General features: G+C 51.6%; 2 protein-coding genes across 2 annotated transcripts; both read right to left on the bottom strand.

Annotated features, from left to right (window-relative positions):
* Positions 1 to 1282: 1282 nt before the first annotated feature.
* LOC149365616 (endochitinase-like) lies at positions 1283 to 24863 on the bottom strand. Its single transcript, XM_089587362.1, has 8 exons — positions 24733 to 24863; positions 23314 to 23529; positions 21747 to 21994; positions 19409 to 19503; positions 17609 to 17696; positions 4278 to 4463; positions 3489 to 3617; positions 1283 to 1682 (listed from the first exon to the last, which is right to left on the bottom strand). Exons 2-8 carry the CDS (start codon positions 23516 to 23518, stop codon positions 1449 to 1451), a joined length of 1185 nt encoding a protein of 394 aa, XP_089443488.1. The 5' UTR covers positions 23519 to 23529; positions 24733 to 24863; the 3' UTR covers positions 1283 to 1448.
* On the bottom strand, positions 13547 to 15617 carry LOC149365617 (uncharacterized protein B0403.1-like). Its single transcript, XM_089573542.1, has 2 exons — positions 15415 to 15617; positions 13547 to 14054 (listed from the first exon to the last, which is right to left on the bottom strand). Exons 1-2 carry the CDS (start codon positions 15615 to 15617, stop codon positions 13547 to 13549), a joined length of 711 nt encoding a protein of 236 aa, XP_089429668.1.
* Positions 24864 to 25686: the final 823 nt, after the last annotated feature.

Here is a 25686-nt window from a genome sequence, read left to right as displayed (position 1 = left end):
ACATGGATGTAACATGCTGTAACAAGGCTGACACAAACCAACCTGCACATGATGCTGCCATCAGGGTAACAATGGCAACTTCTGTTACAATTGCACTAAATACTGTTGAAGGTTCCCATATCTGATCATGGGTTTTGGTTGCTGTAGCATTTCGCTGCTGCGGCCAAGTTCAAGAGTTTTATTCCGGCTGCGATAACTGCATTTCGAAGGAGGCAAAAATAAATTCAAAAGCACACGTGTTCTTATATCTCCGTGCGCATTAAAAAATTGGCTGAAGGCTTAGCTTGGTTAAGCCTGGCTGACTGCGAAAGCAATAACACCTGGCTGCGCTTGGTTCTGCTGGTAGTTTCGTTTCTCGAATTAACACATAGCAGACTCGAACTCGCCTACTCTTATCTCTTGTTCTTCACGTCGCTGATTCACGATGTCACTGTCTCGAATCACCACAATGCTCTGCTCTTTCTTCCTGGCTGTATACTGCAATCTTCTTTTAGCAAGCCGCTCTTCTTTCTGTTCAGACGTTTCTTCCTCATGGCGTTTTCTTCTCTTGTGATTATATCGCTCCGCACTACTCATAGATTCTTCCTAGGCATGAAGTAAAATTAATTAAGTTAATTAATTTAATTGAGTTAATTAAATTAATTGAATAATGTAGATTGAGTAATAGAACTAATTAAACGAATAATTTAAACTAAGCAATTCGATTAACAGATTGGGGTAATTAAATTAATAATTAATTCGACTATTCATTACTTAATTAAATTGATTAATTTCAGTAATGAACCCGATGCCGTCACATCTCAAACGGCGGGCCGAGGAGGCCGTCACGTGGTAGCTGCCGCGCCGAGCGAAGGAACGACTACGGCCGAAGAGGGGGGCCCCTGCTCTCCTCTGGTCGTGACGTCACGCTGTCACGTGGTCGTGCGCCGGAGCGAAGGAACGACCTCCACCGACGGTAGAAAAGTGCTAGCAATATTGCTTTCGCAATAAAAACTGCACGTGATCAAAAACAGTCTGGAGCGCACCAATACAGCCTGCCTCACAACCCACTGTCTTGCTTAGGTGCATAAAAAGGCAGTGGCCAATAACCTTCCTCCATCCGCTGTCAGTCCAGATTTCTCAAGCAGACCTTTCTTGTCTGCCGTCAGTGAAGAAAACTATTGTAATGTGCGGGGCGCAAAATCGCTTTGTCCATCTGCTCACACAGCTTTCGCTGCGTGAAACGTCTCTTGATACATTCAAACATGCCAGCATACTACATAGACCGATATGCATCTTGGCTTCAATGTAAAACGTATATTTTGCATCCACGCGGCATTTATTAAATCTGGCCCCAAAAAGTAAGCGAGGCCCTACGCAGTCAAACGATTCCTTGCGCAGAAGGAACGTTTCTCCCGGTCGCTGAGCCCAGCGATTGTCACGTGCCCTTTAGGCCTAACCGGAGTCGCCTAGGTGCTCGCCGTAGCAGCAGTCCTCCGGGACGCGGCGGGCGTGGACGGTGACGCTGGCTCGGGCAGGCTGAGGTTCACCGATAGCCTCTTGATGGGCCGGTCCAGTTCGTTGAGCGCGTTGTGCAGCTGTCCCAGCAGGACATTGCGCTGGCCGCAATCGCCGTTGTAGTCGTCCATGTCGACGGTCACCACGGCGATGCCACCCATACGCATTCGCTTGGCGAACAGCACCTGCACGGTATTCGTCGACCATTGTCTAGAAGGCGTAGACAAGTTCCTCTAAAAAAATCAACATAAAGAAAAAGAGAGGGAGCCCGGACGAGTAACGCTTTGCCAGGCTTAACGCCAATTCAAAAGAAATGAACCACAAACCCGGAAGCCGTACTCGCCGCGACGGCTCAGTCGCTTTAGCGTCCGGTTGCTCAGCTCAAGGTGGCGGTATTGAGTCCCGGCCATGTTGGCCGCATTTAAATGAAGGCGAAAAACGCTGAACGCAATGACAGCTGTTAGCCGCGTTTCGCGCATGTGGTGCTTCGCGATGTTTTACTGCGCACGCGAAGAGTTTAGCTACCGCTTCTTTAAGCACTTTTATGCGACAGCACAAGAGCCCCATGTCCCCGCACCCAATGGTGGTGCCACACTTTGCCACCAGCAAGGTAAAAAAGAGGCACCTTGGCAGGTGCGAGAGCCACCTGCCAAGAACACGGAAGAGCCAGCTGCGACCTTTCACTGTTGGCAGAGGGCTGAGTGCAGAAAGGAAAATCCCCTCTCTTCTAGGGGAGAGGAGAGAGAGACCGCGTGGTGGCTATGGGAAGAACCTTGTCACCTGCCAAGGCTGGAACACGGAAGAGCCAGCTGCGGCCTGCTACGTTTGGCAGGTGTGCATGCCAGCTCACAACAAGGTTCTTATGCTGTCGCATTGTCGCATCTTATCGTGATTAGGTGCACAAGTCTTGCAAACGTTAAAATGTAGCTACATATGTTAACGTGTGCATGACTTCATTTGTCATCAAGTGTGTATTACACCCCCAACGTTGCTTGACTGCGTTGTTGCTGGAACCGTGCGGTTACCTCATCTCACATTACCACCGGTTCATCCGCTACGAACAGCACACCCTTGCGGTCGCCGAAGTGGTTGCAGATTGTGTCCTCTCCGTTTCACGCCCGTGTAGCGGTTACGAGCCTCTCCTCCTCGCGCCTAGCTTCCGTGTTCCTGCCGCGCTGTTTCTCCTTCCCCGCAAACTTTCATAGTGCTGCTCGCCAGCCGCGCCGAGCGCTGAAGGGGGTGTGTCTCTCATTCGTAACTTCCGTAGTGCTGAACGGTGCGGACGGCGCACGACGCCAGTTGTTTCGGGGGGCTTCGTGCCGACAGCTCTCGCTGTAAACCGTGTGCTGTGCGATTTAGGGGCACGTTAAAGAACCCCAGGAGGTGTAAATTTATCTGCCCTCCACTACGGTGTCCCGCATACCCCTATGTACAGACAGCTTTGGGACCTTAAACTTCATATACTGCCGAAACCTACCTACAAGCCGTGAACCCTGCACGCACAGTTACTGCCGCCTGCAGCTATGTGATGTGGCATCAACGTGTCAGCAATGCACTCATGTGGCAGACAGCATGACAATTTAATATTTCTGTATTCAGTTTAGGCCTACCACATAAGTGGGTGAGGGGGAGGACAATTCCGCATCCAGCTCCAGTTCGAGAATACGTCCGCGAAAGATTTACGGGCCTAACTCTGCGTCGCGGAACTTTTGATGCTGCAATAACAAGATAGGGCACGGGTCATAGCTTACGGAATGCAGGTGGCCACTAGCGGACAAGAAAAGGTTTTCGCTATATACACACGTGGTCTCAAACATGGCAGCCACTACCTGTGGTGTCAGTGCAAGCCACCTCGCCGGCATGTGCGGATGTATGTGCCTCCCTGATTTTGAACGCGGGCTTCACGGATATGTTTCACAGGCAAGCAGCATATCGAGCGCGACTTTTCGCAAATCAGAAACGTTACTGCGAGCTAGGACGCGCGCACCAACCTTGTTGAGAATGGTAGCCTTGTTGTCGTAGCCAATCCACTGTCCTTTGTCCCGGTTGACGGCGATCTTGCAGTCGGCCTCCTTGTCATACAGCGACACCCATAGGTCTGAGCTGAATTCGAGGCAGATCTGCGTACACGTCCACCGCCCGTGGTCAGTGGGCATCTTGTGTGTAAGGACATTGTGCACAAGCGTTGGGAGTGCGTGAGACGGTAGCAAATTTATTACGGTTGCACCTGGTAATACAGTGTTTAGCACTGCTCCGTACGGTAAGCACGCTAACTAGGGTAACTCCAACCGTACCGAAAATATGGCTAAGCAAGCATGGCAACGTTAGTAACTGAGATGAGTCCTGGAATTGAAAGTGCAAAAAAACCTACCATGGGGGGGGGGGGGGGGGGGGGGGGGGGGGCACATCCTAGCCGAATACACTGGGCGAAACGACGTAGCTATAACACACTCGGCTATAGATCCTCTGTGGCCATTTTAGAAAGTTACACGCAGTCGAACCTCGTTATAACGAAAGGGTTTACAATGAAATAGTCGATATAACGAAACAATGACAATTTCCCTTGGAAGGTCGGTCAACACGGGCTATAACGAAGCTACGGCTATTGCGAAGTAAGTGCCGGGTCCCCTTCAACTTCGTTATAATGAGGTTCAGCTGTATATCTAACGATGATAAGTGCCGTTGGCGGAGATATTGTGAAACATGCGACGACGCGATTAGTGCCCACGGTGACGACCAGGATGTGCGGCTGCGTAGAAAAGACGCGACATTATAGGCACCTCGAAATAAGCGAGCAGCCCCCGCTCGTCGGTGAACGGTCCCGGGGGTGCGGGTCCACGGACGGCGGCTCGTAGCTCGTAGCGCCCGCCGTTGCGTAGCCTGTAGGCGTAGCCGAACAGCGGCAGCGCCAGGGCCACGCGCTGCCTCGAGCGTAGCTCGCCCAGGAACGCCTCGCACGCCTCCACCTGCGCGTCATACATGCGGTCGACGCGTTGCCTCGGACAAATGCGAGCCGCCACGTTGAAAACGCTTGGTGTGGCAAAAAAAAAAGAATTTGATGACTGCTGCGTTGGATCAGTGCATGAGTGGAGTCATGAACACCTGCTGAGTGGGCATGACACTGTGCATTCAGCGGCGCTGTAGTGACTTTCCTCTTGACGGCTCGACACAAGTGGCCAACACACGCTACTGTTTCTCTCGAGAAATGAGTTATAAAAAGACAAACTTTCAGTTCTGAAGACAACAATGAAGAGGTGTACACCCCTCCCTCCCCGAGAGAGCCCGCGTCCAGGTTCATGAACCATTGTCTTGAATCACATGCGCTGCAGATCGTAGATTACTATTGGCAGTAAGTCTTGAACGCGGCACACACGGATTTATTCTCAGCCCAGGAATTGCCCATATGATTGAGGAGTAGGGACGTCATTGAGCAAGGCCACTATTGCAACGACGGCGCTATGAATTTAGGAAAACATCCCAGCCTGAACAAAAAACTCTTAGGCGATCCTCCGTGGATCGTTTAAATGCGTTAGCAGACAAACATTCGTTATATCCGACGTTTACACGATAAATTTCGTTATATCCGAGGTCCAGACAGGAAAGTATGTTGTAACCGAGGTGGCATTCGTTCGTTATACCCCAAGTAGTACACAAAGTTCTTATAGGTAGGACAAGTCCAGGATTCTTTGACATCAATTTTAATTCTGAGGCAACTGTGGGATTCTGTAACGTTCTGTTATAGAAATATTGAAAGGGATGATCCATTCTTCTGATGCGGAGCAAAATAATTTTTTTTTAAAATATGGTTCATCGCTCGCATCGAGTAGTTAAGACTGCCATAGAAAACCAATGAGGAACGATTTTGACGATAGTAAAAAAGTACATAGCAAAAATGCAAGTCTGCTGAAGGGAGTTCTGTGATTATATTGATTGTTAGAGTGTGTGGGTTCCTACGTGGACACAGGCCACCACCCACCGCGGGTTCGAGCTTCGCGCGAGCCAAGGGCCCCGATCAGCCGTCACCACACACCACTGGGACACCGATGCAGCGCACTCAACCTCCGCTGGGAGGAGAGCGATTCGCCGCAAAGAAATAGGCCTCCAAGTTCACAAAGGAGACGTTTATTCACGCCGTCCTTCAGCAGTACACACACACTCAATCGTCACCCCGTCCCGGGGCGCGCGAGGAGCAAGGCTCCGCTGCGCGCACGAAGCGACTCGAGTAATGCGCACCGCTAGCACGCCGCTGCAGGAGAATGTCCCCGCGGCAGTGCTGTGATCTCTCTCTCGTGTCGACCGTTGGGCCGGTTGCGAGAGAGAGTGGGCATTCAACGCAAGGTACGCCTGTCAGAGGTCGCTGGACCCCGCTGGACAGGCTCGAGCCGCTGCAGGTCAGAGGACACGTGCGGGCGAGCTCGAGTAAGCACTGGTCCGAACGGCAAAGGCCGGCACGGACAAACAGTAACGTACGCACCTTACGCTGTCTCGGAGGGATCTCTCTCTGGGCCCCGCTCGGACGGTCGCGCGGCGCGCGGCCGCCCAAAGCGGGGTCCCGAATTCCCGCCAAAAGGCGCCAATGGCAAAGGCCCTTGGGGAGCCGGGGCGGAGCTGTGGCTAAATGACAGTGATTAGTCACCCAGCCGCCTCTCCACCGCCTGAGGCGGGGGCAAGGGAAAGAGGAGAAACAACGCGGGAGGCCGGCTAGCCGCGCAAAGGCGACGGCGGAAAGCCAGATTCCCACATCCCCCTCTCCTTAAATGCCCTCCTACCCATCGGCAAAGCACGCGGCCAAATAAAGAAAAATCAATACACAAAAAAAATTAGCTACACTTCAGTTCCAAAACTAAAGAAATGAATACACAAAAAAACTAGCTACACTTCAGTTCCAAAATAAAGAAATGAATACACAAAAAAAAACTAGATACACTTCAGTTCCAGCCACAACAATGTAAAAAAAACAAAGGAAAAACAAGGCAAACAAACAAACACTGGCATACGCTTCAGTAAATCAAAACAGCTTGCAGATTATATACACGGTACACAAGAAGATGTGAATAAAACTGTACAGCTATGTGACAGGTGGATGTCAGCCTCAAAGTTCGATGGCACGGCCCAGTGGGCCTGTCGGCGACTCACCGCTCGCAGACTTCAAGTTGAACGGGTTGGGAGGGCCGACGACTGATGGCGGTCTTCTTTCCGTTGATGTAGGGTGCGTTGATGACGACGGGGCCGTGGCAGAGCACTGACCTCGCGCCCTTGGACACGACATCACGTTCGGGCACAAGAAAGTTAGTGCACCCCTTTCACGCCGGCTGAAACGGGCGAGGACGTTCGGCGGCGTCCAGATGTGTAACCTTGTCCACAGCGAGGGGTCCTTCTCATCCTCGCGCTCACGCAGAAGGACACAACGGCACAACTCACAGGCGTCGCCTTGGCTCATGGTTACGCGCGCACACAGCCACAGCCGCAAACACGCATACACCGGCACGTGCGCGGACGCTGGTCGGCGACAACGACCCCCCCATCAGAAGCGTCCATAGGCGCCGCGGCGAGAGTCAAAGGGTGCACTTTCCGCCCCCCCCATCGCCCCAAACGCCCCTCCAACTTCCCCTCCATACGGGCCGCACAAAACTCGCACCGCGACACACGGCTCCTTAACGAGCCAACCACCCACAGTCGGGCCGGAAATGAGAAAAGGCGCGCTGTACAAACGACACCTAATCCAATCTATTCCTTCTAGAAGATAAGAGCAAGCACGAGCGGGCTGAAGTTTGCCTATGTACATCTGGGTACGTTAGAACGAAAACAGACGTACAAGCGGGGAAACGAAAGTGGCTAGAAACTGACTCAAACAAAAAAAATAAATAAACTGATAAACACACAAGGCTGGAACTGAGCATGCTGCAAAAACAAATAACAAAAAAAAAATAACACACCGTGCTTCACCTGGGTAGGGCCTGACGAGAAAGCTCGCCAGCTAGCTGAGGCTGCGTGCCTTCGGTTGCGGAAAAGTCCGCCGTCCGGCATCAATCACACCGGTGACCGTCGCCTCAGATTGTACCGGTGCTCCGTACGCTTGCGTTCCGCAGCACCAGTTGTGCTTTTGCGCTTGCCTTTGATACCAATGGGTACCGGCGCAAGCTCGTCAGACCGTGACGCGTAGGCCTTCAGGTCAATGAACCCCTGCTTGCTCCTGGGGAAAGGCCCCATCAAATCGCAGGTGGCCATCTGCCACGGACGCATACTGTCAATCGGTTTCATCATTCCAGGCGGCTTGCCGCCCCGTGACTTCACCGCTTGACAGACATGGCAGGAACGGCAATAGCGGAAAATGTCACGCTTCATGCCGGGCCACGTCACCGAATGACTCAGTTTTGCAAAAACTTTGGAGCCACTCAGATGACCGGCCAGTGGTTCGTCATGAGAGAATCGCAAAAGTGCGCCTCTTAGACTTTTGGGGATAACCACCTAGAACGGGTCGATGGACTCGTCATCGGTGGCTATGTACTTCAGCACGAGCCCGTCATGGTCCAGCAAATATGACTCCCCGGGGTTCGCCGCGACACACGCTGGCTTCTGCCCCCCTGCGCCCGCTACAATACAAGTAGCGTCACGGCGCTCCGTCTCCCTGAGACCGTCGCTCACCTCGCGACAAAAGGGGTCATTTTGCTGGGCTTTCAGTAGCTCTTTACGGCTGAAAACGATTCCAGTCATCCCAGAGGGGAGCGTGGTCTCGTCCCCACTCAGGTTTGCAGCCAAAATTTCCGTTCGCGTCGGCAACTCCGAGGCGCTCACGAAGAGCTTCGCCTCTCGTCCTCTTTGCGAAGCGCTGCTTGCCTGGTTTGCGGAATGGGTTAACCCGTTTCCGGGCTCCCCCTCCTTGCCGCCCGGCGGCTCGTCCGCTGTTTCGCCCCCTCCGCCTACAGGCGTCAAAGCGCCGCTGGCGAGTGGGGCACGGGATAGCGCGTCAGCTACCACGTTTGTGCTCCCCTTTCGATACTGCACCGAAAAGTCGTAATGCTGTATCAGGAGAGCCCAGCGCGCCAGCCGACCCGCAGGCTCGCGGAGCCGCATCAGCCAACTGAGCGCACTGTGGTCTGTCTGCACCACGAATTGCGTTCCATCAAGGTAGACGTCAAATTTGCGCAGTGCAAACACGATGGCGAGGCACTCCTTCTCGGTCACGGAATAATTCCTCTCCGAGGGCAGCAAGGAGCGGCTGGCAAAGGCCAGCGGTTGCAGCACGCCATCGAATTCCTGTAGGAGAACTGCTCCTAAACCCAGATCGCTCGCGTCAGTCTGGACTACGAACTGTCTGGTCAGGTCGGGTAGCCTGAGCTGCGCTGTCTCGGCAATGGCACTAGACAGGAGGCGAAAGGATCGCTCTTGCTCGGGCCCCCATCGCCACGCTGCAGTCTTTCCCAAGAGCTTGGTCAAGGGTGCCTGCACGCGGGCACAGGACGGGATGAACGACCGATAAAAATTGGCCATTCCCAGAAAGCGGCGGAGGCCGCGTACGTCCTTGGGCGCGGGAAATTCGAGTATGGCTCGAAGTTTCTCCGCATCAGGCTCAATGGAGCCCTCGCCCAGCGTGAACCCTAGTAACTGAACCCGGGTCCGCGCTATTTGGGCTTTCGCAGGATTCAAAGTCATCCCAGCAGCCCGTACCCTCTCGAGCACGTCGGCAATGTGGCCTAAGTGCTCATCGAAGGTTCGTGAATAAATCACGATATCGTCCAGGTAGCACATGGCGTGGGACCATTTCGCTTCCCCCAGGACGCGGTCCATGAGCCTCTGAAAAGTCGCAGGACCATTGCAGAGACCAAAGGGCATACGAGTGAACTCAAACAGCCCTCTGTGACACGTGAACGCGGTCTTAGACCGGTCAGTGTCAGCCATCTGGACCTGTAGGTAACCTTTGGAGGCATCTAGCGTGGAAAAGTACCGCGCGCTGCCCAGGTTTCCTACGATTGAGCTGATCGTCGGGAGCGGATAGGCATCCTTGCGAGTCAGCGCATTTAGACGGCGATAATCCACACACAAACGGTGGCTGCCATCTTTCTTAGGCACCAACACCACCGGAGACGCCCAGGCGCTGGACGAGCGGCGGATAATGTCCGCCGACAGCATCTCATCCAGCAACCCATCAATCACCTGCCTTTTCGCAAGGCTGACGGGTCTAGGGTTGCACTTCAAAGGAAGCGCGTCTCCAGTGTGGATCTTGTGGCTCACTAACGTGGTACAGCCAGGTTGATCCGTGAAGAGCTCATCGTACTGACGCAATAGCGCTGTCAAACGAGCCTTCTGTGTGTCATCCAATGTTACCGCACTGGCGGCCAGCGGATGTGGTGCCTGGTCGTGCCGCGCCGCTCGGTCCCAATGGGGAGGCTGAACGACGGAACGCTCGACACAAGGGCGTGGCCCTGTCCGCTGAGCGTGGCACTCTCCGAACGCCTTCACTGCGCAGGCAGATACTGACGCCGGTGGGCTAATGAACGGCTTAAGCTGGGAAAATGGTCCGTCGCGACAGCCGCCATTCGCAATGTCCACCACGATCCCGGTTTTCAGGAGAAAGTCCCGTCCGAGAATCATGGGCACACTGAGCCCTGGGAGATGGATGAAACGCGTGCGTCTCGTCCGCTCTCCCCACCTGACAGCCAGCCTCGCGGCGCCAGCCGAATGGGCTACGCCTTTCGCAAGGTTGAATGCCGTACGGCAGTCCCGCAAGCGCACAGAGTGCTTTTGCAAGTGGGACAACACCTCTTCACCGAACAAGGAAGCGCTGGCTCCCGTATCCAGTAACGCCGAAAATTCGCGGCCAGCAATGGTGACCGGAATAAACGGCGCGTGCGCATTAGCAAGGCAGCTTGCTCTGTACGCAGAGGGAATTAGCAGAGATTGGGCCGGTGGTCCCTTTACGACCGACCCCCGCCGCCGTTTCCCTGCCTCGCAGGAGGCCTGGCTACGGTGCATTCTCTTGCTAAGTGGCCCCTCTCTTGGCAGCGGAAGCAGCGCACACCGCCGCGAGCTTGGTCGCGGGACAATGGCGCCTCTCCCTGCCTGGGTCCGCCCGCTGCACGACCAAAGGGTCGGCCGAGTCGGGTTTCCCCCTCCGCTGTGCGTTGGAGCGCTTGGCGCCCCTCAGCACGCGCTTCAGAAAACGGTGCAGCGCAGGCTGCCCGTCTCCCGTACGAGTAGGGATCGAGAGCTCTGTCGCTCAACTCCCATGCCTCGTTTTGCCCGCTAACAGCTGCAAAGGCAGGTTGTGCGGGTGGTCGCCGGTTGGGTAAGGGCAAGGCCCCTCTCCATGCACAACGTGGCTCAAGGGCCTCGCTTGCCGGCGGTGGCGGACGATAGGCGCGCGCGGCGAGAATGTCGCCTTGAATGCGCTTTGCCTCGGCGGCCAGCTCCTCCAAATCTCGGAATCGGCCGCCGCGCAGGTAAGCCGAAAAGGTCGGATGTGCCTGCCTGATCGTCCTTTCGACACGCTCCTCGTTCGAGGCTCTGGGCTCGGCGATTGAGAAAAGGTCTTCCATCGCACGAACATACTCTTGCAGCGACTCATCCGGAGCCTGAGTACGGAGCTCCAGCTCTCGCCGCATCCTACGCTCGTAGTCAGCGGGCAGGAATTCGCGCAGGAATGCTGCACGGAACTCCTCGAGAGTCGCTGCCCGGTGGCCGGAAAGCCGATGCCACCGAGCTGCCGTGTCAGTCAGCGCTGCGGGGATGATGTGTGCAAGCACCACCTGCTCAGTGAGACCCATAGTTCTCTGATAATGGGTGAGGGACTCAAGGAAATCCCGGGCACTGAGTAGGTCATCATACCCGCGGTATGTTGGCATGGGCAACTTGACCGCGGGGTGAGACAACTTCGGCGTGGCCAAAAGCGTCCCAACAGCCCCTGACAGCGACTGGATCATCTGGGCAGCACTGGCTAGCAGCGCCTGCGCCCCGGCCTCAGTGGAGGCTTGGGCGGGCTGCACGAACGAGGGAGGCAAGGCTCCTAGTTCGATGAGCGGCGCGGTTTCCGCAGGGACCCGGGCCAGCGCCTCGCCGTTCCCAGAGCAGAATTGACTGCTCGCGGGGCACGGCTGCTGCTGTTCGAAACTGCCGGTTGCGGCAGTGTGACACGAACTGCTTTCGCACTGGGCGCAAAGCGTGCACAGCTGAGGCATGTGACCAGCGGATGCACCGCAGGGTGCTTCCGATACAGCTCCAACGGGAGCCGCGTGGTCGACATTTTGGGTTGTGTCGCCGTAAACCCCAACAGGGGCCGCGGCCAACCACGGTGTCTGGCTATTCGAAGGAACAGCAGCCAGCGGATCAAACGACGCTACAACTCCGTAGGGAGCCGACATGTAGCTACCGAGTGCCCCGCTGGGGGTAGACATGGTGCGCAAGCGTGATCGGCAAGGCGACCTGCTCGGCTAATGTGTCATCAAAGGCGTAAGCACCAATGACTTATCACGTTGGGCGCCAGTTGTGAGTTTCTAAGTGGACACAGGCCACCACCCACCGCGGGTTCGAGCTTCGCGCGAGCCAAGGGCCCCGATCAGCCGTCACCACACACACACTGGGACACCGATGCAGCGCACTCAACCTCCGCTGGGAGGAGAGCGATTCGCTGCAAAGAAATAGGCCTCCAATCTCACAAAGGAGACGTTTATTCACGTCGTCCTTCAGCAGTACACACACTCAATCGTCACCCCGTCCCGGGGGCGCGCGAGGAGCAAGGCTCCGCTGCGCGCACGAAGCGACTCGAGCAAATGCGCACCGCTAGCACGCCGCTGCAGGAGAATGTCCCCGCGGCAGTGCTGTGATCTCTCTCTCGTGTCGACCGTTGGGCCGGTTGCGAGAGAGAGTGGGCATTCAACGCAAGGTACGCCTGTCAGAGGTCGCTGGACCCCGCTGGACAGGCTCGAGCCGCTGCAGGTCAGAGGACACGTGCGGGCGAGCTCGAGTAAGCACTGGTCCGAACGGCAAAGGCCGGCACGGACAAACAGTAACGTACGCACCTTACGCTGTCTCGGAGGGATCTCTCTCTGGGCCCCGCTCGGACGGTCGCGCGGCGCGCGGCCGCCCAAAGCGGGGTCCCGAATTCCCGCCAAAAGGCGCCAATGGCAAAGGCCCTTGGGGAGCCGGGGCGGAGCTGTGGCTAAATGACAGTGATTAGTCACCCAGCCGCCTCTCCACCGCCTGAGGCGGGGGCAAGGGAAAGAGGAGAAACAACGCGGGAGGCCGGCTAGCCGCGCAAAGGCGACGGCGGAAAGCCAGATTCCCACAAGTGGAATCTTAGTATATATGAAAAAATTGCATTCATAAACAATTTCCGGTTGAAAAATGCGCTCGCCCAGAATTTCTGGGTATGCGTGGAAGATGGGCCACCTACCCGTGACTACTGACAGACGGCGGTCGTCATTTCCGCTTGCACAGACCCTCCTAATGTTAACGAATTAATACGGACTTTAGAACAGGGCGCATCGCCGCCCCGCTATTCCCCTATAGCGTATCCGAGAGGGTCACCCTATCCTATAAGTCATTTATAATCTGTTAAACCAGAAATCCGGCCTGAGGACTATCAGATTTTTTTTTCTTGGGCGTGGGAGGTCATCATTAACATCACCAGCAGCAGCCTGAATACGCTCACTGCAGGGCAAAGACCTCTCCCGTGTCTTTGCAATTAACTCTCTCCTTTGCCAAGTGCGGCCACCGTATCCCGGGAAAACTTACCCTCTGACGAGGGTCTTTAAGGTATTGAAGTAAGCTGTGAAGGGAAATGTAGCTTGGAAGGTAACAGTGCGAACAGAGAACAGTTTTTTTATTCACATACCCTAAAGGCCCTTTACAGGCATTACATAGGGAGTTAAAGAAAAACAATAAAGCAATCGTATTACATAACACAGTGAAAAATATCACAAAGCATAAACAAACATGTGCTCAGATAAATAGGGAAGACAACAGGATAAATAAAGTATTTGAAAACACGCACACACGTGGACCACATTGTTCAAGACAATCTAAAAAAGAATACACTTCTGATAATATTCCATTAAGGGCCAGCAAAGAGTAAGCTCTTCAGTTTGTTAAAAAATGCGTGGTGATTGTTTTCGGAAACGATTTCTGCAGGTAGTTTATTCCAGTGATAGATGGCAAGGAACAATGGCGAATGACGCATAAGTTCAGTGTGAGCTATCTTGGGTTGCACTTTGAAGCAGTGGTCTAATCGGGGGAAAATGCGATGTGCTGGTTTGATATGAGAATCTGTGAATGGCGAGTGATTGTGATAGATCTTGTGAAAGTGACATAGCAGGGTGACAAGTCTTCGCTTTCCAAGAGAGTTTAAATTTAGAGATGATTTAATATCTGTGATGCTGGAGTAGCGCGCGTATTTCCTTGTGATAAACCTAGCAGCCTTATTTTGAAGTGATTCCAGTTTATCCGCAAGATAAGCTTGATGTGGATTCCAGATGAAAGCGGCATATTCTAGTTGTGATCTGACTAAAGTTGTGTATGCTAAAAGTTTGGTCGCCTGATTTGCAAAGTACAAGCTACGCCTACACTCTAAGAAAAAAACCGGCTCAGAGGGGAGTAAAGACAACTTTAGTCCTAAAAAGGGCTCTTTACTCCCTAAATTTGCACACGACACACTCCTTGCCAAAAATGTGCGCCGTGCGTAAACTCAACGGACTAACTGCCGAGAAAGAGACTATCGGGGGGCGAATCGCAGCATAGCGGCACGCGAAAATCGCGCGAGAAGACCCTGACTGCAATAGTACTCGATTTTTTAAGCGCAGGGCGAGGTCTAAGGCCAGTGAGAGCACTGCCGCTGCCTGTGACGAAGCGGATACCCTTCTGCGTGAGAAAAAGGCTTCGTGCCACCGAAACGGCTGGCAGCTGTACAAGTGCATAAACAATTACTACGAGCTTCAATACGTGCCAAACGTGAGTTATAAAGGTTAGGGTTGAGCAAGTACACGTAGTTTCATGCCGTTGCCGTTATTTACGAGCTTATGTGATGCTGTGTAAGTATCGGCGACACTTAGCGAATCGGTGAGTGGAAGCAGTCAATTCCCTGTCACCGCGTCCGCCGGTAACAAAAAACGAAGTGAACCATCGCCTTCTACATTTGTTTTCAACAGGCTGTAATGTGCAGCTGCCAATTGCAAGGAATAAGACCACCTTATACGCAAAAAAAAGAAACAAAAAGAAAACAACTGTTGTGGTTGTGAAGTACCGGCCGTAATGTATACACAGTTCAGCACTTCAGTGCACGTAAAAGAACCCCAGGTGGTCGAAATTTCCGGAGCCCTCCACTACGGCGTCTCTCATAGCCTTAGTCGCTTTGAGACGTTAAACCCCATAAACCAACCAACCATCTTTCTTTGGCCAAAACGCGATTCAGACCGTTGTGCGTGCGCATTAAAGCTTACCGCAGGTTGTTTCAAAAGCATATGACACCAAAATCACCACACTGTGCTGTAAACAGCAGTGTGTTGGATAACAGTTTGAGCGCTAGACAGACAGTGTGTGTGTTTCGCATACAAGGCTTTTATTTTCTACCGTGGACCGTCCGCTGTGGTGGCCTAGTCATATCCGCGCTCGGCTCATAATCCAAAGGTTGTCGGTTCGAATCCCGGTGTTTTCATGTATGTTTATTTCTGTTTCCTTTATCGTTGTTGTATGTGCAAAGTTTGTCGGAAACTATCCCGCTCTAAATTACGCTGGAAATCACGCGTCGTTTGCATTTTTTCATCAAATGTCTGCTCGCGGGGGCTAACTGTTGCACCCTTTCCAGGGGACCAACAGTTACACCCTTTGCACTTAGTCCCGAAAAGGACGATTGCCAGTGGCAGGTCAGTTAGTCCCCAAAAAGACTAACCTCTCGACCCCTGTTAGCCCCTTTTTCCTAAGAGTGTAATGAAACCCAGGGTTTTGTATGCTTTAGTGGTTATATATTCAATGTGTTTGTGCCATGTTAAATCAGAAGAAATGTAGACACCTAGGTATTTGATTGCAGGAACTTTTTCAATGGCCATGTTACCGATAGAATAAAAGATGGGTTCAGTGACTCTAGCCGTCGTAAATGCTACAAGTTTCGTTTTCGAAACGTTCATTTCCATATGCCATTGTTCGCACCTATCCTGTCTTCCTTCTGTAGTGATTCTGACATTGGATGGGCGGACAGTGGACTCCCAGAGACGCCTGTGACCCTTAGACCGTGTTGTGCAATGGCTGCTTCGATTTCTTGCCGGTCACTCAACAACAGTATTGTAGCTGTACTAGTGGCCTCGTTGGAGCCAGTCTACAGGCCCGTGCTCTTTTTTTTTTTCTTCATATGGTCACAGCAGGAGCATTGGGCTTTATGGGCAGCCGAGCACTTCGCGCTGAGCCTGAGACAGCTTTCAGTCTTGAACATTTATTCAGCGAAAGGTGCTCTTCTGCCTATACCTGCCTATATCGGTTGCCTGTCGACTGGCTCCAACTGGGCCACTATCTCTGCCACACTCTAAACACGAGTACGTCCATATGGGAGTAAAAAAGAGAGTAAGCTGTGTTCTAGCGCGCACCCTTTTGAGGGCAAGCTATTCTGCCCAAGTTTCGGAGTAGATTTCGATCCCTAAATGTACGGAATGCTTACTGTAGGCAAATGTGATACAGTCCCTCTGCTAACCATAGTAACTTGATGCAGTTGGCAATGGGAGGCAGCTTTTAAACACGGCACCAGAGGTCTTGAGGTTATCAAAGAGAAGAGGTTGAAATTTTGGTTAAAATCTGCGCAACTCATAGAATTTGCATGTTTTGAAAAAGGGAATCCGCTTCCGTCGCCAACCTTAGGGCTCATTCACACTTGCGAGTCGCAAAGGGCACGCGACCAGCAGTCGCTTGAGACCAGGCAGCAGCTCGACAACACCGTTGTTCACACTTGCAAGCGCGACCAGCGGGTCGCCTTCTCGTTAGATTCTCGTTTGAAAACTCTCGGGAATGACGTTGTTCGGGCGCTTTCGAGAGTTTCGTCTGCTGTGGCCGCGCCTCCTGCACTCGCGCCCGGTCCTCTAAACTGGTATGAGCAATGTACTACAACGACCCGAGCGAAGATGAGGATGTCGTGACGGTTTTGATGTGCACCGCGGTCGTACAAGCCTCATGATGACAGTATGCTGGTGGCCGGCGTCAGAAAAATGCACCAATATTGCTTGTTCGCGTTCATACCAAGCCCTTGGGTAGAGGAATGTAAAAAATGAATCATTCTTGAAGATCGCTGGCCAATGCCGAGTTGCTGGTAGAAGTGATGGCTGCGACACAAGCAAATTTTTTATAGCCGCTTTGCTGCTGCTGCTCAATGCGGCTCGACTGTTGTCTGCTAGCCCCGCTGCTGAAGTCGAGCATGCTTTGATATTTTTATGGTACGAGGTCCACAACAAAGCGATGACGAAAGCAGCATCTTAATTATTAGCGCTGGCCGGGATCCGAAGCGCCCTTAGCTGCGGCATCGATATAAAACCGGCTAGGCTTGCAACGAGGCAGTCAGCTGAGCAGCGCAGGCCGTCGCCCGGCGCGCCCGCGAGCGGTGTCGTTGCCGGAAGCTTGGCTCGCTCGCTGATTGGTTCAGCGGTTTGCGACTAGCAGTCGCGAGGCTGAAAAATCGAGCAGCGAGCGACTGGCCCGCGACTGTCGCTTTTCGACCAGGGCGACCGTTTGCGACTGTCGCTTTTCGACCAAAACGGTCGCGCGACCTCTGCGACTCGCAAGTGTGAACGGGCCTTCAAGTATTCCGTATTTTTAGTGATGGAAATCTACCTCAGGGCTTGGACAACCCTGCCCTGCAAAGGGAGTGGGCTAGAGGAGAGCTTACACCCTCTTTACTTTCCGTTTAGAGTGCGCACGCAGACAGAAGAGAGTTGAGAGGAATGTGAGACGAAAGACTGAAAGAAGACTCGCGTGTCGCAACAACCACGACCGCCGAGCCGAGGGCGACGGCTGCTTCGTCCCTATCACTCTCAATCGTTTGCACCGCAACTCGGTAAGACATTCTTGGTGCTGCTTGCGCTGTAGCCACTGACGACTCCTCATAGAAAGCCTCAGTGGGAGCAGACAACAGAAAGCCGCCTACCAGGTCTTCCTTGAAGATGATTGGTGGGACGGCTGTCTTGGGAGTATCTTCCTTGGAGTACGTGTGAACGATCAGCAGGTCGCTCATGCTACAACGAAGAGAGGAACGTCGACGTTCAGTAGGCAGCTTAACAGTACTGCACCGACACGCAATACACCAAAGACAGGGGTCAATTTTCGGGTAACATTTGGAGAGGTAGTAGTATCTGCACTATTTACTTTACGAATTCGGCGAAAATGTTAGTATCCTATACGGATTTCCCGGCAAAAAAAAATAATACTAAAAATACCGCACCCGGGGAGACCGATAGCCCTCGTTTAAGTTTGCCGCTGACCAAGGCAATGGCAACGAGCAGGCGCATGTTACTTTAACCTGGCCTCTCGCGTCACCTGACCGTGACAGCGTCTGTTAAAGACACAAGAGAGTGAATCCGCGCATTAAACTCCTCTCGTTATGCCCTGACCTCTTCATTGTGAGCGCTTTAATTCCGAAGCTAAGTCCTCGTAATGAAATCATATCTTGCCATTAGTTTGAGCACTGCTCTCTCTGAGGGCTTTTTGGAAAAAAAAATTCCTCTGCTTAAATTAAGCAGAGAGCATAGGCTTATAAAGAAACCTTTTATATATTCCCCTCATTCACGCATAGATATCTCTAGTCTTCGGAACGCGGTAGCCACGATAAAACTCACTTTCCTGGCTTGTTGGAGGCGTGGCCTAAGAATGAGAGGTCTGCTATGCAGATAATGCAGAGAATTAAGTGCAGAGCACACCTTTCAGAGCTCTTGGCAGCATGCATACACTGCCAAGCAAGAGCAATTATAGACACTTTCGTGATTTCTGCGTTTCCAAAACCTGTACAATAGCAGAACACATTTCGTGCACCGGGGTGCTTACAAATGATATAGCGAAGCCAAGACAACAAAAAAAAAAATAAAAAAAACGGACAGGCTTTACCTCCTCTTTGGTACGAGGAAGTGATAACTATGTATGATAGACTCATACAGGTAAAAATGTAGGTCACTGTCAAACTTTGTATCTCAAGAAAAAGAGTACAGAAAAACTCTCACGAAAAAGCTAAAGGGGCACTCAGGACTGCTGCATTCCATTATTGTTCTCGGTAAAGATTTTTCTCGGGCTCTTTTGGGCATGTTCACGCTTGACCGACAGCAAAAAAAGAGCATATGGAAGGGAGAATAGAATTCAAAAATTTTCCTGCGACTCCGCTCAAACTCATGATTTCCACACCGACTGTATAGGCCAACTTACCATACCATACCATACCATACCATACCATACCATACCATACCATACCATACCATACCATACCATACCATACCATACCATACCATATGTCATACACCGTACCGTACCATACCTAACGATACCATACCCCAGCACACCATACCATATTATCTACCATTATCAGTAGCAGTGCAACATATTCAGAGCCCAAATCAAGTGTTCGAAATGCGCTTTGCCTGCCACCACCTGGCCGACCTGACTCTCTTCACGAGAAGAAGCCAGTTAGGTATGCCTGGAGAGAACTGCAGTGAGGGGGGGGGGGGGGGGTGGTAGAAAGGAGACTTAATAGTGACAGGACTGTGGAAGGGCCAGTGCACTACCATTGCGTTAACTTACGATTAAGATAGTGGAACAGGCGGCAGATGCTAGACCCATAAGCAGCTTCAACGAAACAAGATGGTGCTAGTGCATTTGCAGCATACGTTCGGTTAGGTTAGGTTAGGTTAGGTTAGGTTAGGTTAGGTTAGGTTAGGTTAGGTTAGGTTAGGTTGCAGCATACCTATGCAGGGCTTCCACATTGTATGAAGGTCCCCACTTCATGTGAATACTGACAAGCGTCAGCAGGCGGATCTTCTTCGTTGCTATACGCATCGCCTGCACAAACGAAATGGGCGCTTAGCATATAGAGAAAGGGAATTGTTACGCGCTTAGTTCTCGCAGGTGACGGGTCCTGTGCAAAAAAAAAGAAATTATTAAAAGGAGATCACTCCAGACAACCATTTCGATTACGTTCTTCGTGAACTTTTTGAACAGTGTTCTTTTAACAATCAACACCATTTAGCACGCTTTCCACCGTGTAAGTCATGACTTTCCGTTTCCTCGTTTGTCGGTGCCACCTGTGTTTGCTGATGGAATCGTGTGCAGATTTGTTTTATGTACGTCCGTATGGTGCCTGAGATGAGCTCAAAGTTTAAACGGTTCACGTCGTGGTTTTCTTGCGGTATCTTGAAGATCTTTTTGCGTGTTTCCTACAACACAGCGAAGATACGCAGTTGCCAACATGACGATGTGGGAATTGCAGTAGTGACGTTCGCTTTGGCTATTTAAAACGCCTAAGCAGTACCAGGGAGTCCGGGAACAATAAAATCGTCAGTATGTTACCAATCAAATTTAATAATAAGGGAGGTAAGCTGCAGTTTCATCGCTTACCTAATCGCTTACTAATCTGCTAAATTTGTTTTTCTACAAAACCATCAGTTTATAGGGTAACGCGACCAGTACATCATCATCAGCCTGACTACGCCCACTGCAGGGTAAAGGCCTCTCCCATGTCTCTCCAATTAGCCTGTCCTTCGCCAGTTGCGGCCATCGTATTCCCGCAAACTTCTTAATCTCATCCGCCCAACTAACTACAGTGTAAGTTATGAACGGGGAAATGCGGTACAAGGACTCACCAAAGGTTCAGAACAAAAAAATATCAACGGCTTGCATGTGCACTACACTCCCAGTCTGTTGAAATGGAGGGTGTCTGCTGGATGTTTTGAGGGAAGCCCGCCACTAATTTTTAAAAATAGGCCTTCTTGCGGCATAGCAGTATGAGTGTTGGCAGATACCAGAAAACAGCTGAATCATATGAACTATAGTCAATTCAAGAACGAAGCGGCTTTTCCTCGTCAAAGGACCCCCGGCTGTCCAGCCAATGGCGTCGGCAGATTCTCATGAGCCTGCTGCTAGCATGCCAATGTAGGGAGGCCACTATCTCCCACCATGGGAGGAGGGGACTATGCCGTTTCATTGCCCACTCTCTGCATTGTCGCGCTAGCAGGCTCATGAGAACCTGTCGACGCCGTTGGCTGGAAGAGGCTCTTTGAGGGGGATGAGCCACTTCGTTCTTGAGTTGTATCCGACTATATGTAAGTTGGTAAATCTGTGAAGTTAACTTTTTAACTATTACAGTTAAACGCCTGGTTGTAATTAGAGCTTTGTAGCTGGCTGTTAGTGCAGCTATGTCAATTTCTAAAGTTTTGAAAGACGAAGTACTCTAGGCGCTGCTGTTCAAACAGTTTTGCCCATCGCACGCCCCTTTCGAAACCCTGGCGAGCGCAAAGTGACGCCCACCGGTACTATGACGAACTACGGCGAACTTTACGGCGAACTTGACTCGTGCGCCAGGGAGTGGCGTGTACTGGTGGGCGTTGCCGCAACCACTCATCAACACCCACCTGAGCGCAGCCGCACTGGCTTTTTTTAAATTTTTTTATTCACATACCCTAAAGGCCCTTTACAGGCATTACATAGGGGGGTTGAGAAACCCATAGTCAATGTAGTAAGTACATAACAAAGTAAAATTTGAAACCTGGAAATGTGAAAAGCATAAACAAACGCGCTCCAGTAAAGAGTGAACATAACTGGGTCAATGAAAGGCTTGATAACACTCACACACATAGACCATAATGCAGGAGACAAAACTCAATCCTAGAAAGAGTGTAATAATAATAACTAAGCTTTGAGTAAGCACTTCAGTTTGCAAACAAATGCGTCGTAATTTTTTTCGGAAACGATTTCTGCAGGCAGCTTATTCCAATGGTAAACGGCAAGGAACAATGGCGAATTGCGCATAAGTTTGGTGTGAGCGATCTTGGGTTGCACTTTAAAGCAGTGGTCTAATCGGGGAAAAATGCGATGTGCTGGTTTGATATGAAATTCTGTGAAGGGCGAAGGACTGTGATAAAGCCCGTGAAAGTGACTTATCAGGGTGACAAGTCTTCGCTTTTCAAGTGCGCTTAAATTTAGAGATGATTTAATATCGGTGATGCTGGAGTAGCGAGCCTATTTCCTTTCCTTTACTATGGCTCATGTGTATGTTGATGTTAATTAGGCTCACTCGTGGAGCGTACCCTGACTAGGTCGACGTAGACGGGGTTGAGGTCCGCGGGCAGCCTGTCCCAGTCCAGCTCGACGCCATCGAAGTTGAACTCTCCCAGCCAGCGGGCCACGCTGTCGGCAAGCTGGGCGCGCCTCGAGGCCGCTTCAGTGCCTTCGGTCAGGTTCTGCGGGCCGGAGCCCACGAGCCGCACAGACAGCACCAGCTTAAGCTGCGGGTGGCTCGTCTTCAGCGCGTCCATGTCGCGCACGGACTTGAGCCCTGCGGAGCAGCGCACCACCTGTCAAGTTTTCTATACGTGTAAGCACATCTCTATTTTTAGCGTGAATGGTTTTAGCTCCTCTTCTCGACAAACTCAGGCGAGCATGGAACAGAACATGGCGCCGAACCTGACGCGAACATTGCGAAACTTTTCGTCCGCACATGAAAGGAACCGGCGTGCCGCGAGTGGAAGGGCGCCATGCGGGACTTCGAAGCCTATACCATCACTGTGAAGATTTGGTTGCCAGTGGCAGCATGTAGCACAGCGATTCTATCTCCTCGGAAGTGACTGAAATGTTGATTGCGTAGCCCCAGTTTGGGGCTCAGTGTGGGAGTTCAGTTTGACTGGAAGCAGTAAGCTTAAGGGCAAGAGCGTACGTTGTTGGGCTAGTCGGTCAATCATGGTAAATACAAGGGGGGGTACTGCGCACAAAAAGACAAGGACAAGAAGATAACACAACAAGCGCAGTCTCGCGCAGTCGCGAGACTGCGCTTGTTGTGTTATCTTCTTGTCCTTGTATTTTTGCGCGCAGTACCCCCCCCCCTTGTATTAACCAAGCTTAAGGGCCTGTGTCGTGGGCTCGTCAGCGCTCATCATGAGTGGTGCGTCTCTGGCTCGTTACGCGCTACAGCGAAGTCGGCGGCGGAAGTGCTTTGTGGTGTGATATGGCATGACCGGTTCTAGACCGATTCCAGTGATACTCCGTAACCCTTCACAGACAGTGCTACACCTGTGCTTCAAAGCACCGATTTCATGCTTACCGAGGAAATTATCCAGTTACTGCCGGAAAATAAACCTGTACTGAATTAAGAATGCACACTTTACAGTCTCAACTCGCAGTGCTTTTGAACGTGGCGAGCTCCGGTCCTTTACAAGCTGGCGCTGCTAAGAAATATACATAGTTTTGTCATGAGAATACTATAGAGTGAAATCTGACTCTATGGTCTGCAGAATCAGCGATTATGGTAGGAGTTCATCCTTCATGCACTTTAAACAGAAAGGTGTAAAAAGGGAGTAAGTTGTCCTCTAGTGCACACCTTTTTATAAAAGAGAACTCGCTACAGGACAGCCTACTTTCTTTCTACTCTCGTAGAGTCGTATTCTTGTTTACAGTGTAGAGTTCACGGAACATAAAGTTACCTAAGTAAAGCAGCCAGTACTGATACTCGTTAAGACAAGAGCTACTTGGCCGGTGTCAAGAATAGTTTCGTGTGTCCAAGGAGCTCCGCAGTTTTATTGCTCCTCCTCACTTCGTAGTTTTTCGCATTGAACCAAAGCGTCGCTATTCCTTGCAGGCGCAGAAAATGCGCTTGCTCACCGGTGTCGTCCTCCTGGAACTGCAGCCGGAGTCCGTTAGGGTCCACGCGCGCGCCCATGTAGACGAGGTGTGTGCAACAGTGGACGCACAGCTTGCTTAGGTCGTAGTCCTTGGGCGCGGCCCTCAGAAGGCTGGACGAGTTCCAGTAGCACACCACCGCGGTCCGACCGCCGCTCATACCGGGAACGACCGCGTTGGCGCCCATCCAGCTGGAATCTGCGACGTTGGAACAGCAGCCGTAATACGAAGGGAATTATTGGAGGGTGCACATAAGCTCCGCCATAAGGGTATGACGCGATAGCGTAATAGTTCAATTAAATCCCGTATATTCAGAAGGTCGTTCTCTACTTTATATTCGTAGATCCCTGAGAGTCCTCATACCCCTACTGGCGCAGTGGTGCAGCGGTTAAGCGATGCGCAACTGCTCTGCGATGCTCCCAGCGGTGGGCCTTTTGAGGCCCACGTTACTCTTCCCGAGCGACCAATCATTAACTGCCACCTGCCATGGCTATTCGATGGGAAGGTTGTGATGACGCCGCAATGTCACGTGACCTAGGTGACCCAACTGCCTCCTAGGTTGCTCTCTGGGGACCACATGTCAGAGCCATGCAGGTGATTTGTCGTTCACAACTACAAAGCCGACGCCGGATTATCTGACTATAGAAAGTAAGAATTATTAAGTAGGGATCGTGGAATGAGTCCGCATAACGAAATAGGGCAGTTTCAAGCAGCAACTTGGAACGGAAATATGACGAGGATAGAGATGAATGCACGGGTATTGTGAGGGTATCCTTCACGGTATCTGCCGCTGTTGACCAGGGCAGCTGAGCGCACGCAGTGGTCACTGCGGAGGCAGCAAGTTTTGGTGCCAAGGCCACATGTCCGCGAACACGTGCTGGAAGCAGTGCGGTATGGTGGGCTGCAATTGCTTCCACGGCATTTATTGGAATGCCTCTTGCGTCTGGTATTTGCATAGTTTGCACAGCGCGGAGAACTACAAATTGCATGGAAGAATTTTGGGGAACTGCACTTTTTATGAAGCAATTCAGATGTTAAGAAGAGAAGACGGGACAAGTTTAATGAAAAGAAGGGCGAAGAGGCCGGCCGGAAAGGTGGATCTCTGGCCTGCTACTCTGCGCCGGGGAAGGGGAAGAGGAGGGTCGTAACTGGTGACGATGTGGTGAGAATGGAGATGAGAATATGTGCGTGTACATTTGATGGCGTCACAAACGCGAGTCGAGGCCCATGTTAACAAGGCTTCCGTGCGGAAGACGAAATGTATAACACTTTAACAACAACCTTTTGGTCGGCGCTCCTTTTTCTTTCAGTATGAGCCTACTACCCGACCAGACGAGACGTCGTCAAACCTTAGATTGCATCCTTACAAGCCCGTATGACTGCCCGTCTCCTCAAACGTACCGTATGGCTGTGTGTGATCTCGGTCCGCTCCACCTGGGCAGTGGGTAAATGCACAGAAACACACGATCAGCTGTTGTTGTCCATAGTTACGAAAGTAAAAGTAGCTTATCTTTCGCGATCGATCGTCACAAACTTACCGACGGTTTCGAGGTGGTGGTCATCAGTGGCTAAAAAGGTAAGGAAAGGAGGAAAATGCGTCATTGGTTTCTAGTGAAAGTAGTTCCAGTCTCTCACAAGCCCAAAACAAAAATTCACCAGATTTGCGGTTTATGTTGGTTTCATATCCCAAGCCGACTAAGGCTATGAGGGACACCAGATTTGCGGAACAAACTACAGCCTGCTTTAGCAAAAGTGTACACCCATAAATAAAGCAGCCGAAGTTTTCATGCTGTGTTGTAATAGTATTCAGTGGCAGCAGCTATTAAATCAGCGCTCAGAATATGTATTATTTGGAGAATTTGAATATCAGATCAAATTAAATCAAATCAAGTTTTTATTTAGTACCATCCTTCTCCTACAAGCTGAAGAAAGAAAGAAGATACCAAGGATAGGAACAAAATGCTACAGGCATAGTAGCTTCACGGGGCTCCTGCCCCTGTCTTGGCATTGGTGGTGAACAGACCAGCATGGAACTCTACATTCTCAAAAGGTAACAGGTACACATCCCATATAGACTGTACAATTAAAGGCGTCTCCCTGCAGCCTGAATATAACGCATGTATTCTGCAAATACCAAACATAATATAAATGTTCAAAGCAAGATATCAATAAGAGGACAACAAGACAGTACGCACGCATGTTGAGCACGAAGAAGCCAACGACACCGATGAGGATGGATACGGTGACGAAGGCACCGGCCAGCGAAGACAACACCCACGTGAAGCCTGGGGCGGTGCTGGACACGTCGAGGTAAGGTCGAGGGTCCATGCCTGCCTCGACAACGCGCGGAAGACC

This window comes from Amblyomma mixtum, chromosome 1, assembly GCF_055824585.1.
Source record: "Amblyomma mixtum isolate Tamu chromosome 1, ASM5582458v1, whole genome shotgun sequence".
Taxonomy (NCBI): Eukaryota; Metazoa; Arthropoda; class Arachnida; order Ixodida; family Ixodidae; genus Amblyomma; species Amblyomma mixtum.
This window is presented reverse-complemented; position numbering and strand designations above follow the sequence as displayed.

Excerpts from the sequence above, each read along its gene's own strand:
- LOC149365616 (XM_089587362.1), bottom strand. The coding sequence starts at position 23,518 with ATGGGCGCCAACGCGGTCGTTCCCGGTATGAGCGGCGGTCGGACCGCG. Across the intron at positions 17,697-19,408 it reads AATGTGGAAGCCCTGCATAG|CATGAGCGACCTGCTGATCG; the intron begins GTATGCTGCAAC and ends TCTTCGTTGTAG. Across the intron at positions 4,464-17,608 it reads TCATCTTCAAGGAAGACCTG|GTGGAGGCGTGCGAGGCGTT; the intron begins GTAGGCGGCTTT and ends TATGACGCGCAG.
- LOC149365617 (XM_089573542.1), bottom strand. The coding sequence starts at position 15,617 with ATGGAAATGAACGTTTCGAAAACGAAACTTGTAGCATTTACGACGGCT. Across the intron at positions 14,055-15,414 it reads TACAAAACCCTGGGTTTCAT|TAGGCGTAGCTTGTACTTTG; the intron begins TACACTCTTAGG and ends TTTCTTAGAGTG.